General features: G+C 34.3%; 1 protein-coding gene across 4 annotated transcripts in view; it reads right to left on the bottom strand.

Moving 5' to 3' along the window:
- LOC150092284 (tyrosine-protein phosphatase Lar-like) overlaps positions 1 to 17,593 on the bottom strand; it is a 1,042,795-nt gene that overhangs the window by 515,960 nt on the left and 509,242 nt on the right. For all 4 annotated transcript variants that reach the window (XM_090415047.1, XM_090415048.1, XM_090415049.1 and 1 more), the window contains exon 11: positions 4,685 to 4,880. In XM_090415047.1, the coding sequence (XP_090271173.1) occupies positions 4,685 to 4,880 (196 nt within the window). The remainder of the gene's footprint in view (positions 1 to 4,684; positions 4,881 to 17,593) is intronic.

Here is a 17,593-nt window from a genome sequence, read left to right as displayed (position 1 = left end):
TATTTGTTATCAACTGGTCGAGTCAGTGGATTTCTGAATATCATTAATTTTGTCATTTCTGAGTTTAGGTGTATGGAGTTTTTCCGTGAGCCAGTCTATGATCAGATTTATGTCATGTTGCATATTTGTTTGGGCTATGCTTGCGTTATTATGGATGGATATTATAGATGTATCGTCTGTGTATTGGAATATCTTACCTTTGAGAGGTAGCTGATTAATATCGTGTGTGTAAATGTTGAATAGAGTTGGGGAGAGTAGAGCTCCTCGTGGTACTCGACAGGTTACTGGTAGCTCTCTGCTTCGGTTTGACCCGATACGTGCTTTCTATTTTGAAGGTAGTTTGTAAACCACCTGTGAAGAGGCACGTCTATTCCAACATGCCTCAGCTTTTCTAACAAGGTTTGATGTGTGAGTGTATCGAATGCTTTAGTTAGATCAATAAAGACTACCAGGGCAATTTTGTTTTTGTGTAAGCCGGTATTAATTAAGTCTGTATAGTCTTCCAGGAGAGATGTTGTTCCCTTATTTTTCTGAAAACCATATTGTGTTTTGGGGATAATATGAAAGGTCTCTGTGTATGCTGTGAGTTTCTTCAGTATGATCTGCTCCATAATTTGATTGATAATTGGTAATGTTGCTATGTTGCTGATTAAATTTCTTTTTCCATGTTTGTATATGGGTGTGATTATGGCTGTCTTTAGCATACTTGGTATCTGTCCTGGTTTAAATATTTTATTTATTAATTTTAGTAGGATAGGACTTAAACTAGTTGCATGTTGCTTTATATCTTTAGGTCTTATACCGTCAATTCCTGGGCCTTTGTTTGGTTTGATTTGATGTACTGCAGACAGAAGTTCTGCTTCTTTTATGGTTGGGAACCATAACGTCTGTTTTGATTGTTGGTCACGTTTTGTGATTGGGGGAATATTTCTGTGCAGTTCTTGGATGGAGTCTGCAAAGTATTGGTTAAAGTCATTTGCTAGTTGTTGGAAAGGTTTTGCGTCTTTCGTGAAGCTGTGTTTTATGGTTTCGGAGGTGGTGGTGTAGGGAACACAATCTAGCATCTCATTGATCAGATGCCAGGTTTGTTTCATGTTGTTTCGTGCAGAGGCTCTGTAGTAGCTTCTTTTTGCATTTCTGATTTGTGTTGTAAGGCGATTCCTTGTTATCTTAAATTCAGTTTTTAAAGCTGTGTTATTTGGATATCGCTTTAATTCTTTCCATAAAGCGACCTTTCTGTGTATTTCTAGGATTAAGTTTTGTGTTATCCAAGGATTTTGTGTTGTTTTTGAACGAATTCTGACTTTCTTTGTAGCTTTCTTATATATTTCCTCCAGTGTGAGTTTAATGTTGTTGTATAAGATATCTGCTGAATCTGATGCCAGGTGTTCCCAGTCTGTTTTTCTTATTTCGTGGTTGACTATTTCTTCATCTATTAGTGTTTTCTGTCGCTTTTCTTCTGTGGGACATTGCATGGATATTGTCTTGGTGTGCAGGTTTAAAGCAGTGAAGTAATGGTCTGCTACTTTGCACTTTATGATTGATGTAGTTTAACTGTTTGGTGATGCTCGGACGTTTATATGATCTAGATAGGAGGCAGTGATAGTATTTCCGAATATTTCTTCTCTAGTACATGATGTTATTGTTGGTATTAGATTATACATGGATAGCATGTCTAGGTATTGTAGAGTGTTATTCTGGTTTTCGTTTGCAATATTTATGTTTATGTTACCAATTATCATTAGATATTCGGTTGAGCATATTTTTTGGCGTGAAAGCCAGCAATTGAGTTCGTGCAAGAATTTTAACAAGTTTCGGTTTGGTGGCCTGTAAATAGCATTTAGTATTATGGGATGCTGTCTATTGGTGGTATTAGTGATTTCGAGGCAAAGGGTTTCAGCATGCTCAAACTAATAGGCCGTTTCTTTTGCTATTAATTTTTGTTTGATAAATATTAATATTCCACCCCCTCTTTTTGTTTGGTGGCATGATCTATGTTGTTGGAAGCCTGGAATTTGGAAAGCAGTCGCTTCGTCATTAGTTATGGATACTTCTGTTAGAATCAATATATCAATAATATCAGTGTAATTCTTATTAACTCCATCTAAGTTGGAAAAATCGAACACTTTAAAATCAACTTGCTGTTATCTATTCTCTGAAACAGTTGTCAAATCATTACTGTACTAATGGAACCTTTAATATCTGATAAACATTTCTATTTCTATATGAGAAACTTCATTTATCAAGTTCCAGTTCCTATAAATTTCTTCCACAACTGTTATTCTAGTTATCTTTGTAAACGTAACAACTAAATAACTTTCTAAACATCTTTCTTTCTGAAAGATTGCTACTAATGGAACTGAAAGTTGATAAATGAAGTTTCTCATATAGGAAGAGCGATGTTTATCAGATATTAAAGGCTCCATTAGATTCCTTCACTTTTTTCCAAAAATTCTTTCCTATCTCAACATATCTGCATCTCTCTTCCCCCCCCCTTACTCAACAGTCCTCTCCAGCTGTTTACTAGTTACTTGTGTTCTTTTCCCTTGCATATAACATTACTGCTTCTGCTTCAGTTATTAAGTGAGGGAAACTGCCACCTTTACATGTTATCTTCACAGTGCTTTGCTTGAAAATAATAAAAACTCACATTTTCTATTACCTAAGTAAGTCTTTTTAGCTAATGTATTTTAAACATATACAAACATTAAACTATAATACTAATTTTGTCCAGACTAAATTACAATTAAGTAATTTTGTTAAAAATTAGTACTACATGTAAATGATACATTAACTATGCATGACTACTATATATATATATATATATAAACAAACAATTAATTTTGCTTTTCTACACAATATAAATGCATTAACAACAGAAACTAGTAATTTGAAACAGCAAACTCTTTTAACACTTCTTCTTCTTCTTCTGCAGCTTCTCCCACTTAAGTGGGGTCACTGTTTGTAATGGGTCTCCTCCACACCTTCCTGTCTTGGGCTGTCACCACATCCAAGTTCTTCATCTTCAAGTCCTCTTCTACCAGCTCCCTCCATCTCTTCTTTGGCTGCCTACGCTTCCGCCTTCCTTGCACATCCATCTGCATGACCCTTCTTCCCACATATTCGTCCTCCCTCCTCATCACGTGACCAAACCATCTCAACCTTGCCTCCTGTATTTTCGCTCCTAAGTTCGTAACTTTCACTGGTCCCCTGACATAGTCATTTCTCAGACGATCCTTTCTGGTCACACCGCACATCCACCTAAGCATTCTCATCTCTGCTACTTCCATCCTACTGATGTTATTTTTCCTCAAGGCCACAGTTTCTAAATTTTTATGTTATTTTATTTATTTATATTTAGATCAGCATACACTGATGGTCCACAGAAATCAACATGATGATGTCAAAGAGTGTGTAAATGGTAAGGCTGAAATGAGTAGTGTTGGAAAAAGTTGAGATTTCAGTTACTGTCAAGAATAACAGGTGGGATTTTGTAGACCAGAGATGGAAATGAATGTTACTAAGGTTGGAAGTGGGACTATATATATATTGTGTGTGTGTGTGAGAGAGATAGAGAGAGAGAGTGGATCTGGAAGGTTCTGTGAGGTTTGCCATTAGATGTATGGGATGAGTACATTCCCATATGCAGTGTCTTGAGTTCTGGTTTCCACATTAGCTATATAGCACTTGATTTTTGTACTATCATTCAATTTTTTAAATGTCAGTTCTTATGCTTTATCACCATTCTGACATTTTACTTCCAGTTGCTGATTTAGTCAATGATCATGTCCCTGATGGGAAAAGGTAAACTCTGATTGGAGTCGTGTAAGTGTAAATATCTTCAGGTGAGTCCTTCAAAATTGTTCAGAGTCATTATAAATTAGGATCTGCTCATTGATATATCACAGGTCATTTTTAGTAAGTGAAGGAAATTTGTTCTTCCATCTCTCCACTGTCACAATGTTTTCACTGTCTTGAAGCAATGGCACTTGACAAATTATCTGCAAAGTTACATTTTGCACTGAGCTAATGTTGTCCTCCAGTGTCTAGTACCACATTTGTTTTGGGAAGCTAAGGATGACTGCATTGTGTTTTTTTAATTATTACCTCAACTGAGTCAGACCTGTTGCCACAATGATGTTACAAAGATTGGATTTCTCCAAGAGTCAGGGTTCATTGGGATTATCCTGATAACTTGCTAGCACTAAAAGACAGCATAACACATGTGCAATATCAGTCCCAATCAGCTGTGTTCTGCCATTGAACACACTGTGCAAAGGATGCAGTTTGTGGCATAGCAGAAAGGACAGCACACTGAGCAGTACAGTCTGGGAATGCATAATGAAAGTGAATAAAAATGTGTTATTTATGCTTGTGTCACTTTTCTCCTTCTTACACACACAGAAAAATTACTACATCTACATTCAGCATATCATATAGTACCCCCTGGCACTGAATTTTGAAACTACCCACCCTTTTTTTTTCCTTTTTTCTTTGGAATTGATTAAGGCCTTGTGGAATGGCACTCCACAAGGCCTTAATCAGGGATATTTTAATTTTGATCATTATGCATATATACATGAACCTAGAAATGCTTAAGATTATATTATTATTCCAAAAAAGAAGAAGAATACAGCAGGATAAGTCTAAACTGGGATAGGTCTAAATATATATATCCACTTACCTCCTTGTTGAGTTTTTACTTGGACAGGAGCAGAATGTGGTCCTGGTCCTCTACTGGTAAAAGCCTGAATACGAATGGTATAGATTGTATGAGGAGTCAGATCACTGATTGTAGTTAGCTGATTATTGTCCACTGATTGAGTATTCCAAGCTGAAGTAGGAAGATTTGGTCTAGTAGTGTAATATACTTTATAACCCTGAAAACAGAAAATGATATCATGAAAAGTTTACATATTAAACTATGTAATTAAAAGGGAAAAAATTAAATACAGTTTAATTCAGCAAATAAAAAAATACTTTTTCATGTTGTAGATTTTACTATTATTACAGTGGTATCTCGTTAATCCGAACTAATAAAAAACCGTGCTTGTTCAGATTAGCGAAAAGTTTGGATTAACGAATTCCCCCCAAGAGACAACAATAACTAGCGTTTAAGACAAAAATAATCAGATTCTAATGGTACATCAATTTAATTCTGTAAATAAATGAAGTAAGATAGAAAAAAAGCTACTGTACTGTAATGTAAAAAATAAAAATTAATACAGCACACAAGTTATTTTAGTAAAACATTTAGTTTGTATGTATCTGTATTGTTGAGGATTCTGATTTAATAAAATTGCATAGTTCAGTACATAAATTAATTTACGTAAAAATATCACTTTCTGGTAAACAACACAAAAAAAAAGTGTCACAAAATAACACAAAAAAAAATGTTAAATAACACAAAAAAAAGTTTTTTGATTTCTTTGTAAAAAAAGTCACTGATTTTCTTTGGCTTCTTGGAAGCTAAACTTTTTCGAATGCTTCTTCTCAGAGCTGCATTAGCAATAAAATTTTGTGGAATGGCGTATCATTCTGCTTAGCCCATTCTATACACATATTAAAACTGTCAGCTGGCCTTCACGTTTTACTTTTTTTTCTTCAAGTTCTTTATCATCATCTAATTCATTCTGTAGCGTGATATTTATAATTTCAGCATCTGATTTCATTTCGATTTCACTTTCGGTTCTACCTTTAATCCATTCCATAATATCTGTTTGAGCAATTTAAATATCTGGATTTATATTTTTAACCAAATTATGCATGTTTTGAATTTTCCCTTTTTGTGTATCACCGTAGTTATACTGTACTGTAATAATAATAAAATAAATAATAATAGTTAAAATAATAATTATTTTAAAAAAATAGTACACAAAATAATAATACGTCATAAATAAAATTTTTTTTCTTTCAATCCGCAGTTCAGATAACTGGAGGGTTCGGACTAAACAGGTTCGGATTAGCGAGATACCCCTGTATTAACATAAGATCTCTATGGAGTCAAAGACGCATTGCAGAAAGTTCACACATGTTGATGAGAATGGATAACATGTGAGCTATGCAGGCAAAAGGCAAGCAGCCATATGGTAACAACAATTATGTAAGACACCTGAATTTGGATACCTAAAAAAAATCAGAACTCAGAAACTTTAAAACACAGCATTATTAAATAAATAAATAAACTGTATATTAAAATAAGAAATATGAATTACGATGTATCATATCATCAGTTGTTGACAACACCAGAAATTTAATAATGGGGGGGGGGTGCATAGGATTTTTCTGTCTATTCCTTCATAATTTCCTTGAATGTTTAGGATTATGCAGGATTGCACAATACTGCAATTTAGTTTTATGGGGTCAGTTAAGGATCAAAGCAGGATAACTAGGAGAAGATCTCCACATAGCCTATTAAGGAATGTTGAAAAATGAATGAGACTGGAAAAAGTATCAAAATGGTGCAAATTCATAATTTAGAAGGTTGAATTGAGATGACTGAAGTAGGGATCTTATGGTATCCATTTAAAAAGAATGTAAATAACACAATGTGAGAATTACAGTGCAATTCCCACTTAGAATTCTAAGTAAGGTTTATGCAAGCATACCTGAGAGGAGGCTAAGAAAAATTGTGAAAAAGAAATCTGGGATAAAACAAGACAGTTTCAGGCCAAACAGGGATGATCAGAATTAGATTTCTATTGCAAGACAAATACTTCAGAAATCATAGGAATATAACAAGGATCTGTCTTTAGGATTTGATGAAAAGGCATATGAGAAGTTGCAATAGAAAAGCTATCCAAAATGCAAAATTTAATCATATAGTGTAAACACAGAACACAATGTAGAGCTATATATAGTCCATATTTAAGCTGTAAGTCAGCATTTGGAAATGAGGATATACAGAAAAGTCGCATTAAAATCAGTTCTGAGACAGAAAGGCATATTACTTCTGTTATTCATCAATTTCCTGCAATCAACTATCATCAATGTGTAGCCTTTTCAACCTGAAGTGCATATCCTTAACTTTCCAACATTAAATTGACAATCATTATCCTTTGTCCACAATGCCAATTAATTTAAATCAACCTGCAGAATATCTATATCAACTAATATCCTTTCCATTTTCGATCATCTGCAAATATCCGAAACCCCCCCCCCTCCCCAAATCATCTCATATCTATAATATACAAATTAAAGAGTAGCCTTTAATACAGAGACACTCCACTAATCATCCTCATTCTCTTTCAGCCACTACCATCACCCTATCCATGCCATTAGCTTCATATCCATTCCTCATTTGCTCCACCTTTTGTATAGTTTTTTATGCAGCTTTGTCTGATGCCTTTTATAATGTCTGGTGGTATCATGATGTACCCATTTTCCTTATCTAATTCTGCTCTCCCTCATATATATTATAAAATGTGAGTGAATTTTACCTTTAACCCGAGATATTAATTGATCTGTAATTTGATACATCTGTCTTGGAAGCCACCTTTATGTATTGAACACACATGGATCTACAGTCATAAAATACATACTTAATCCTCCATTAGGAGGGCTCAACCCGTCCTAAGGAACAGGGAAGGAAAGGGGGGGGGAACCCCATACGAAATAAGTACTATCTTACTCTCTTTTCACTCCCTTGGAACCTTCACGGAGCTGAGATTTAGATTAAACAATTTTGCCAGAGGCACTGTCAATTCTCTTGCACATTCATGTAGCACACAGGCTGACCAGTCCCACTGCTATATTTATGTTGATATTTTTCAATATGTTGAGCATCTCCTGTTTATCTACTTTAATTCTGACACCAGTCTCAGTCACATCAACAACTGTAAAATCTCTACCTCACTGATACACCCTTACAAAGTGATCACTCAGCAACTCAATTATTTCTTCTGCTTTTGATACCTTAGTACCATCAGAATTGATTAAGGTCATCCTTACATAATCATTCTTCCTCCTACTCACTAGATAATGAAAAAACTCTTTTGGATTTATTTTGGCCTGTTTTGCTAATTTTCTCTCAATCTTTCTCACCAAATCATAATTTGGCCTTTCTACCATACTAGTCATCCTTCTCGCTTGCAATATGGATACTCGTGAATATGCTGATCAATTTTTTTCTTTATATTCCCTCCACAGTGTTTTCTTTTTTTTTTTGCAGCTCTTACTTTATATCCCTACTCAACCACTGACCCCACATAATTTATTTTCCTGACTGTGAGTATGCAGTCTGATACTGCTTCTCTCAAACAATCCATGACCACTTCGCATTCACAACTGACATTGTTTCTTTGCAGCATCTCAAGCCATTGCACTGCTTCAAGATATGACACTTTCTAATTCTGTCATAATTACTAGCTTTATAGTTCAACATAAATACCTTCTTATTCCCACCTTACCCTCCACCCTGCTTATAATCCCTTTGGTATTAATCTGGTAAAATCCCTTAACCGACTTGAAAGTCTCTATTATATCACCTCTTTTCTTTCTATTCACCAAACTCTGTGATCTATATTCCATCAAGTGCTCTGCATAACCAACTCCAAAGTCATGATATCACTTTGGTCATACATTTCTAGATCCCCTCTAGAAATGTGTTTCCACATCTCAATGAAAACTAGGCAACTAAATCTTGTCACAATAAACCATGTGTGGTCTGACTAATGCCTTACAGTAGCACCACCACATTCTTATTCCTACATGTTAATGTACTTCTCATCACAGCATCAATACAATGTGCAGTCTTTTCAATACTTGTAATGTGTCCTCAAAACTTTGGGTCACTGTCAACCATCACTCCAAGATCCCAAATCTCATCCACTTCCCGAAGTACAGCTCCATCAATACAGTACGTAGCATTATATCTCTGTATCTCAAAGTGTAACACATTGCATTTATTAATATAAAACTGCAACACCACTCATTTGTCCAAGCTAAAAGTCCATTCAAATCTTCCTGTAGAGAATAAACATCAGCACCACTCCTGATAATTCTACCTAACTGTGTATCATCAGCAAACATTTGAATATCCTCATGCAACTGGTCGCTTTTCTTTCTTAAGACACTGCTCCATCATACACAACTTGCTGGTAATGTTCAGAAAGCAAATCTTTAATCCATCTAACCAATCTATTATCCAATCCCATTTTCTGTAGTTTATACCAACCTGTCATGTGGTACTCAACCAAATGCATTTGCAAAGCCCAAGAGTATTGTTGTATATGATTCTCCCTTTTATACTTATCTTCTACATAGCCAGGAATCTCTGCTCTAGAGACTAATCATGGAACTTTTTCATACTACTACAGAACTCCAATAAATGGGGGTGGCAGTCTCACACTGGGCAATGAGATTTATCTCCCACCTAAAACAATTGCCAACATCCATGCCCAAAATGGGAATCAGACCTGCAGTCATTTCAGAGAGAGAGAGAGAACCTATATTACACTTCAAACAGGATGACAAAGAGACAATGATTTGATCAACCATTATTCTACTGGCCTGACCTCTAGTGAAAAAAAAAAATACATCAAAACTATATTAAAGAATAAATTCATATACGTAGTTTTATTACAGCAAAAGTGATGTCCGAATTTAACATAAGAGTTGCTATATTAAAGTTAAGATCCTGGATTACACACAGTTAGTCCTATTTATACTTAACTCTTAGACTAAAAGATTATGTGAGTAGAATATGTGCCATCCACATTCTTGGGATTTTTAGACCATCATTATTGTTAAGATTAGGGATTGATAAGAATTTCACAGGTCTCCTTAAATTTATGTTCGTACCATGTTTTTGGTGTGATGTAAACAACAGGTGCCTTTCCAGTCAATTCTATGTTCACCTATATAGGGCAAATTACAGGTGCACTGAATATGGTATACTCCAGGGTGGGCCAGTGAAGGAAGTGGATCCTTGGAGGAGATGAATAAGTTCTTTAATTTTCAGGAGGTTCAAAGGCGACATTAAAGTTGTATTTCTGTAGTATTCTGTTTATTTTATCTGATATCCCTTTAATGTATGGAATGGTTACAGTTTTATTGTAATCTAGTTTATTTTTCATATTTATGAATTTAGGGACACAAAACACACGTGTTGAAAAGATTATTTTACTGATTAATAATAAAATAACTTTACGTTTCGACCCCTGTATTGAGGTCATCTTCAGAAGGATACATGTGTATAAGAACAAGCTACATGCTGTTGCACTCTATACAAGTAAATTACATCTACGTTGTTAACTAATCTTTTTTCTTAGCCTGCCCTCTAGTGAAAAAAAAAAAATAAATTAAAAAATAAATAAAATAAAATAAACAAAAATAAAATAAAAAAACTACAATAAACTCTGCTAAAGTCCTCACGTACTAGGATTCTTCTGGAATTATACAGTTTATATTGTTATATTACGATTATCTTCTGGATTTGTACACTACAGGTTGCTATTGAATGTTCAGGAGGGGAAAAAAAAAAAAAAAACACTTCACCAAGTCTTCTTGTATTGAGATTTTTCTTCGTGGTTGCTATGAAGGTTGTAGATGGGTCCTCCACATTCTTGGAATTGTTAGACCATCATTTTTATTCAGATTCGGATCATGTTTGAGCATTTCACATGCTTCCTTGAATTTCCGCTCGAACCAGGTTTTGGTGCGGTGTAGGGACTTGGTACCTTTCCAGTCAATTCTGTGGTATGTTTGGAGTGCGTGGTCAGAAAGGCCGGTTTTTCCAAAATGGAGGTATTTTATGTGACATTTGTGTTCATCCTTTCTGATTGGGATGGTTCGCCCTGTTTCCCCTATATATGGTATGTTACATGTGCAATCTATTTTGTAAACCCCTGGCCTGTGTGTGTAGGTTTGCAGTAAACTGAGAAGGAGAGACAGCCTGAAGGAAGATGTGTGACAAGTGTGTCTAGGCCCTGACCACGCACTCCAAACATATCACAGAATTGACTGGAAAGGTACACCACACCAAAACCTGGTTCGAGCAGAAATTCAAGGAAGCATGTGAAATGCTCAAACATGATCCGAATCTGAATAAAAATGATGGTCTAACAATTCCAAGAATGTGAAGGACCCATCTACAACCTTCATAGCAACTACAAAGAAAAATCTCAATACAAGAAGACTTGGTGAAGTGTTTTTTTTTTTTTTCCCCTCCTGAACATTCAATAGCAACCTGTAGTGTACAAATCCAGAAGATAATCGTAATATAACAATATAAACTGTATAATTCCAGAAGAATCCTAGTAAGTGAGGACTTTAGCAGAAAAAAGATTAGTTAACAACGTAGATGTAACTTACTTGTATAGAGTGCAACAGCATGTAGCTTGTTCTTATACACATGTATCCTTCTGAAGATGACCTCAATACAGGGGTCAAAACGTAAAGTTATTATTTTATTATTAATCAGTAAAATAATCTTTTCAACACGTGTGTTTTGTGTCCCTAAATTCACAAATATGAATGCTGATCACTGTGTAACCTTTTGCCACATAAAATAGCCAGAATGTAGAATGTGTGCAAACAGTGCTGTGATATCGGGCAGGAATTTGTCCTATAAAAGAATTGTGTCATCGACTGAGAAATTAGTTTGTGTTGTTTGTTTAAGTGGTTGAGGAAAGTGTCTAATGCCCATGCGACCAGATAAAAAACATCGTCAATGTATCTAAGCCAGATTTTGGGTTTTAAAGTAAAGGAATCTAGAGCACATTGCTCAAATGCTTCCACGTAAAAGTTAGTAATTGGAAGGGGGGGTAATGGTGAGCCCACAGCTGTGCCTTTATTTTTAGGTAGAAAGTGTTTTGCCACACAAAATAGCCAGAACGTAGTACATGTGCAAAGAGCACTGTGATATGGAGCAGGAATTTGTCCTGTAAAAAAATTGTGTCATCGACTGGAAAATTTATGAAAAAGGCAGAGACATCAAAACTGACTAATAAATTACTGTTTTCCAGTCTGATGTCTTTAATTTTGTTTACAAAAGTGTTGTGTGTTTTTAATATATGGAATGGCCTTGTTGTTGGAAGTTTTTCCACTTGGTTATACTATAAATTAAAGATATTATATACTTGGTTTAATGCTTTATCCAAGTGTAAGTAAACAAGTTTGCACCTGAAATCTGGACAGGGCAACTCGTATACAGAAGCTAATGACTTCACATCACTTCCAACAACTATCTCTAATCTAGAGTATTTTAATAATAAGGGGTGACACTTTTTGGCAACTCATATATGAAAATATGACTTCCGCATTACTTCAACCTTAGTATCACCTCTGGGTCTGGCTGCCACTGAGGAGACTTCAATAAAGGTCAAAACTGATCTGGATAGTGACCCCTTCCCATAATGCATAGCATTATACATAACCATAAGGGTATGTGCTTTGCATTATGGGATACTAATGCAAGTGGTGCGAAGTCATTAGCCTCTGTATATGAGTTGCCCTGTCCTGATTATATTTCAGGGGCAAACTTTGTTCGCTTACACTTGGATAAAGGATTAAACCAAGTTTATAATTTCTTGGCATCTTTAATTTATAGTATAACCAAGTGGAAAAACTTCCAACAGCTATCTTTAGTCAGGTTATAGTTCAGTTGATAGGTGCAGTTGTCTGAGACTACTTGATTCATTTTTTCCAAGTAAGTTGTTCGGTTTAAAATAACAGTGGCACTGCCTTTATCAACACTAGTCATTATGATGTCCTGATTTCATTTTAAAGATTTCACAGTTGCCAATTCATATTTGGTTAAGTTGCTAGTTATTGTTTTCATATTATTTAAAATGTTTAAGGTTTCCAATCGTATTTTATCAGCTATGGTGGTTGGGAGAAATCTTAAGCTTCTTTCAATATGGTATATAAAATTTAATTTGTTAATAGTCCTGGGTGCCACAGAAAAGTTTAAGCCTTGACTAAGTAGCAAGATTTCATTCCATTGTTTAGGGCTTGGTTAGAAAGGTTGATCACATGACTGTTCATTGAAGGTAGTTCCTGTTATCACTTAATTCTGGTTGGTTGTTGTTATCCTCTCTTATTAGAAGTTGGCTGTTATTGTTATCACTGGCTGGCTGTTTTCAATCGATGAGGAGGAATTTAAATTTGTCTGTTGGCTATTTAATACTGTCGATCTTTAAGTCTATGAAATTTTGCTATATGTTTTTTTTTTGCTATATCTTTCTTTGTTTCAAGGATATGTTTAGCGGAGTTGTCAATAATCCTCTCAAGGATATCCCGAATATTTGGATATAAATAACTTAAAAGTTCCAATTTTAAATTTAACCTGATTTTGAGCAAATACTAAGTTTTTGCGAGTAGTTTGAATCTGCTCTCTGAGCATTACTTTCTCCATACGGTTACATATTCTTAGTGCCCTTGCTGAGGTGAATTTCCTCTTTAGCTTGTTGCAGTTGAGAATAACATTACTGTCTCCACAATGTTTTAAAAATGGCAGTCGATTAATCAAAACAGAAACATGCATCTTTAGCTTACTTACCATGAATTATTAGAATCTTTTCCTTTAGTTACACAGTGATCAGCAAAATGCGTATACTCTAGATGATGACTTTAACATGAAGGTCGAAACATCAGGAAATTAAACTTATTATTTCTAACACAGTTGTAGTCTCCATAATTTGTATTAATAACTTAACATGTATAAAACCAATAGTAATAACTTTAATAAATTAAAGGTACAAATATTTCGTACTGAAAGTAACAGTACATCATCGGTGTAGAACAAACAGTTAAAGGAATGGAATAAAAAGTGTTCTGTCCCATTTTACGATTATTAGGCTTTCAACTATCCTTACATGTGAAACTCTACTTGTCTTTATCCATATCTTATCTATATATGAGATATCACCCAAATACAAATATTCAAGCTTCTTCTCCCCTTAGTGTCCCTAAATATTTATTTAATACTACGCCTTTCAGGACATTTAGTTTAAGATATAAAATTCAAAAACAAGGAGCAATTACCAAAATATGTCTGAGTGTGAAACTAATATGCAGTTGTGACCTTTATCTTGTAACTTAACAAAATTTCCCACCCCCACATGATTAGGTTCGTATGTTGTTACAAGTGGTGCATTGAGCAGCAATCTCAGACAACTGTATTTTCAATGAACAAATGTTTATTGAACTCTTAAACATGGTACAATTCATTCTTTATCAAATAAAACCCAATTCAATACTAAGAATATATAATACAAATTTTCACTACCTAAACACAAGTATTAGGTTAAGATCCTACATGAGAATTGTGATCATATCGCCATAACAGATTCTATACATACAAACATGTATAATCCTAGAACTAGTTGACCCTTTGTCTAACCCCTTACTGGTCTGATCACGTTATAATTCTGTATTTTCTAGGACATCTATAATCAGTTACTCTAATTTTCTCACTAAGACAATATGGATTAAAATTATCCTTTTGCTGAGCTAATACCCACTTTTGACCTTTAAAACTCTCTTAATTAAAATACAATGTACATGCATAAATCTCTAGGCATATGAATACTTATTAATTAATAGTAACAAGCTCATTTTCATTCTACTCTGACATGTACTAAAGTCCTAGTATAATTCTCATTAATCCCTTCAACTGTTCAGTAATTGAACAATGATTACATTTACATATGATTTGAATTGACACGACATTTTACAGTACCTTTTGACTTGGGTCTTCTACACTGGTCTCTACCTTTTTCCAATTTTTACCTTCCTAGGACGAACTCTTCTATACCTTATCACTCCTAAGTTCTTTTGGCACTAAGGTGGGCTTTCACAATCTTTACCTTACATTCTTCAATCAAGGACATACATAGGATCATCTATTCTATGGCTGTGAAATTCACCACGTGGGCACTGACTTCTTTATAGAATTTTTTTTCTCTCATTACGATCACTGGATGATGAAACACACTGACATTATCTTCTTTCTTTTTAACTAAACGGCATCCCTCATTTTTCTGAATAGGAACACGGAATCGAAATCGAAATCCTGTACACTTTGTTTCTTTATTGTGTCAGACAGAGAAAACTCCTAATCCGTCACTCAGGAAAACTGCGTGACACCTATACGAAGACTCGCGAAGAAAACTCTGAGGAAAAAAGCCTCGTGGAGGGGGGGTCCTAACCCTTTTATACGATGACTCTTACTGGCACCTTCTTCAATTTCTTTTCTTCCCCCCTTACTGGAATCGATTTCACTGACCAATTAGAGTGGCACTTTTCTGTCAAAACATCGTGCGGTCCATGTGCATGCGACTGACACGTGACAAAGTCTCAATTTGGGAATTATGACCTTGAGCTTTAGTTTTTGTTTAAGCTAACCTCTATGTCATTTATACTAAATTAATCCCCTTTCCAAAATTTTCTAAGAATTAACTCGAATCTTTAATCTCTTATTTCAAGTGTAAAAACTAGCCTCTCACATACAAAATCCTATGACTAATCTTCTTTGCTTTACTTAATCTTATTTTATCATATCACAACCGTAATAAAATTCCCTTCTTTTTTTTTTTTTTAGTTCAACAAACAATTTCAGTTATATTTTTCACTTGGATGCAAGCATATTTTTCTTTCTTTTAATTTTTTGTATTCGTTACGTTACTTTCAAAGGTTCTTAATGAGATCTGCTTAGGAACAAGCTTGCTTACTTAGTTATCTATACAGGGTTTTATTTCTTCTCTTGTTACATCATGATAACTGAAATTTTCACATTCTTAAGTTATCAGGGTGTAACAAAAGTACAGAACAGTCAGTGGATTACCAATGAAAATTGTTACCGCATTGCAGAAAATTGAAATTAATAAATTATTATTAAATAATTCTTAAAAACTATTTCATTGATGGTTGCATAAGATAAGAATCTCCCAAACTTTTGGGAGAGAGAGAGACAGTCATTTCGATTCAAATTCGGCCAATGTAAAAGGGCTTGGCAACTTTCTTTGAAAAGGCGTTCATATTTAAACTTGCATCTGTGGAGAAGACAAGCTTTATCCCACTGGATATTATGTTTAGTGTCAATGCTATATTGTGCTAGACCAGACTTATGAGGTTTCATGTATTCAATATAATACTGATGTTCCTTCATTCTTTTTTCCACAGAATGGTCTGTTTGTCTAAAGTATGATAAATTACATTCACACGGTATCTGGTAACACCAGCTAATGAAAGAGGTGCCAATTTGTCTTTTGTAGATGGCAACAAGTGAGAAATTTTGTTGATAGGAAAATATGTGGGAATAAGATGATACTTTAAAATTCTGCCAATAGGTTCTGAGATGCCTGAAATATACGGGATTGGAACTCTGCAGTCTATTGAAGAATCCTGAGGTGTTGGAACATAGAAGTCAGTTATCTGTTGGATTCGATTAGGGTTGTAACCATTAGATTCTATTAACTTTTTTATAGTGAAAAGTTCTTGTTGTAAGCTTAAGGGAGAGGAGCAAACTTTATGTGCTCTATTAATTAAAGATTTGATAATACCGATTTTTTGAGAGGGGTGATGAGCAGACTTTTGATGAATGTATCTGCCAGTTTCAAATTTTTGAATTTGAATCGAAATGACTGTCTCTCTCTCCCAAACGTTTTGGAGATTCTTATCTTATGCAACCATCAATGAAATAATTTTAAAGAATTATTTAATAATAATTTATTAATATTAATTTTCTGGCACATGGCAACAATTTTCATTGGTAATCCATTGAATGTTCTACACTGATGATGTACTGTTACTTTCAGTACAAAATATTTGTACCTTTAATTCATTAAAGTTATTACTATTGGTTTTATACGTGTTAAATTATTAATTTTAATTATGCCATAGGTACCTCTAAAGATTAGTCCATAATTTGTATGAAATGAATGTCGATCACCATGTACCACTAAAGGATAAGAAACCTGCAGCCAGTTGAGAAGCAGATATGCTAACCACTGGACCACCAGTGGTCCAGTGGTTAGCGAGCAATTGAGGTCCTACTTATGCTAAGAGAGTGCTCTTTTAAATAATTCTGCTATTTGCATTTTAATTGTGTTACATTGATGCACCTGAGTTACTAAATTGCAAATTTGATTTCTATTAAAATTATTCTTTCTTTTAGTGTTGCACGGTGATCAGCATTCATTTTAGAAATTATGGATTTTACAACCGTGTTATAAATAACTCTTTTAAATTAAAATGAAAATTAAAATTATTCCATGCAAGTTTTAATTTTCATCTTTAAATTATCAACAGCCTATATACAAGTACTACTCATGAAGATATTAAATGTGCGAACTTTGTTTACTTATGCTTGGATAATGGATTAAAACAAGAATATCATTTCTTGGTCAGTATAATTTACTTAATCACATCATTGTTAATGCCATCAATTCATACAGATTCATAGGAATAGGCTTCTTCTAATAATTTCCATGACATGTCTTCTGTCATTTTAACCATGTGACCAATGTAATATTGATATTTTAATCACTGCAATTATATCTACTTCCTGAAAGAGATCACACAGTTCTTTATAATATCTGGCCATTATTTTTCTCTATCCTTAACTTATCCATATATTCTTCTTAAATTT

This window comes from Typopeltis vanoorti, chromosome 26 (assembly GCF_054136105.1).
Source record: "Typopeltis vanoorti isolate ZY-2024b chromosome 26, IOZ_Tvanoo_1.0, whole genome shotgun sequence".
In the NCBI taxonomy this organism is placed as follows: Eukaryota; Metazoa; Arthropoda; class Arachnida; order Uropygi; family Thelyphonidae; genus Typopeltis; species Typopeltis vanoorti.
The sequence above is the reverse complement of the archived record's forward strand: the minus strand, read 5'-3'. Positions and strand labels throughout refer to the sequence as shown.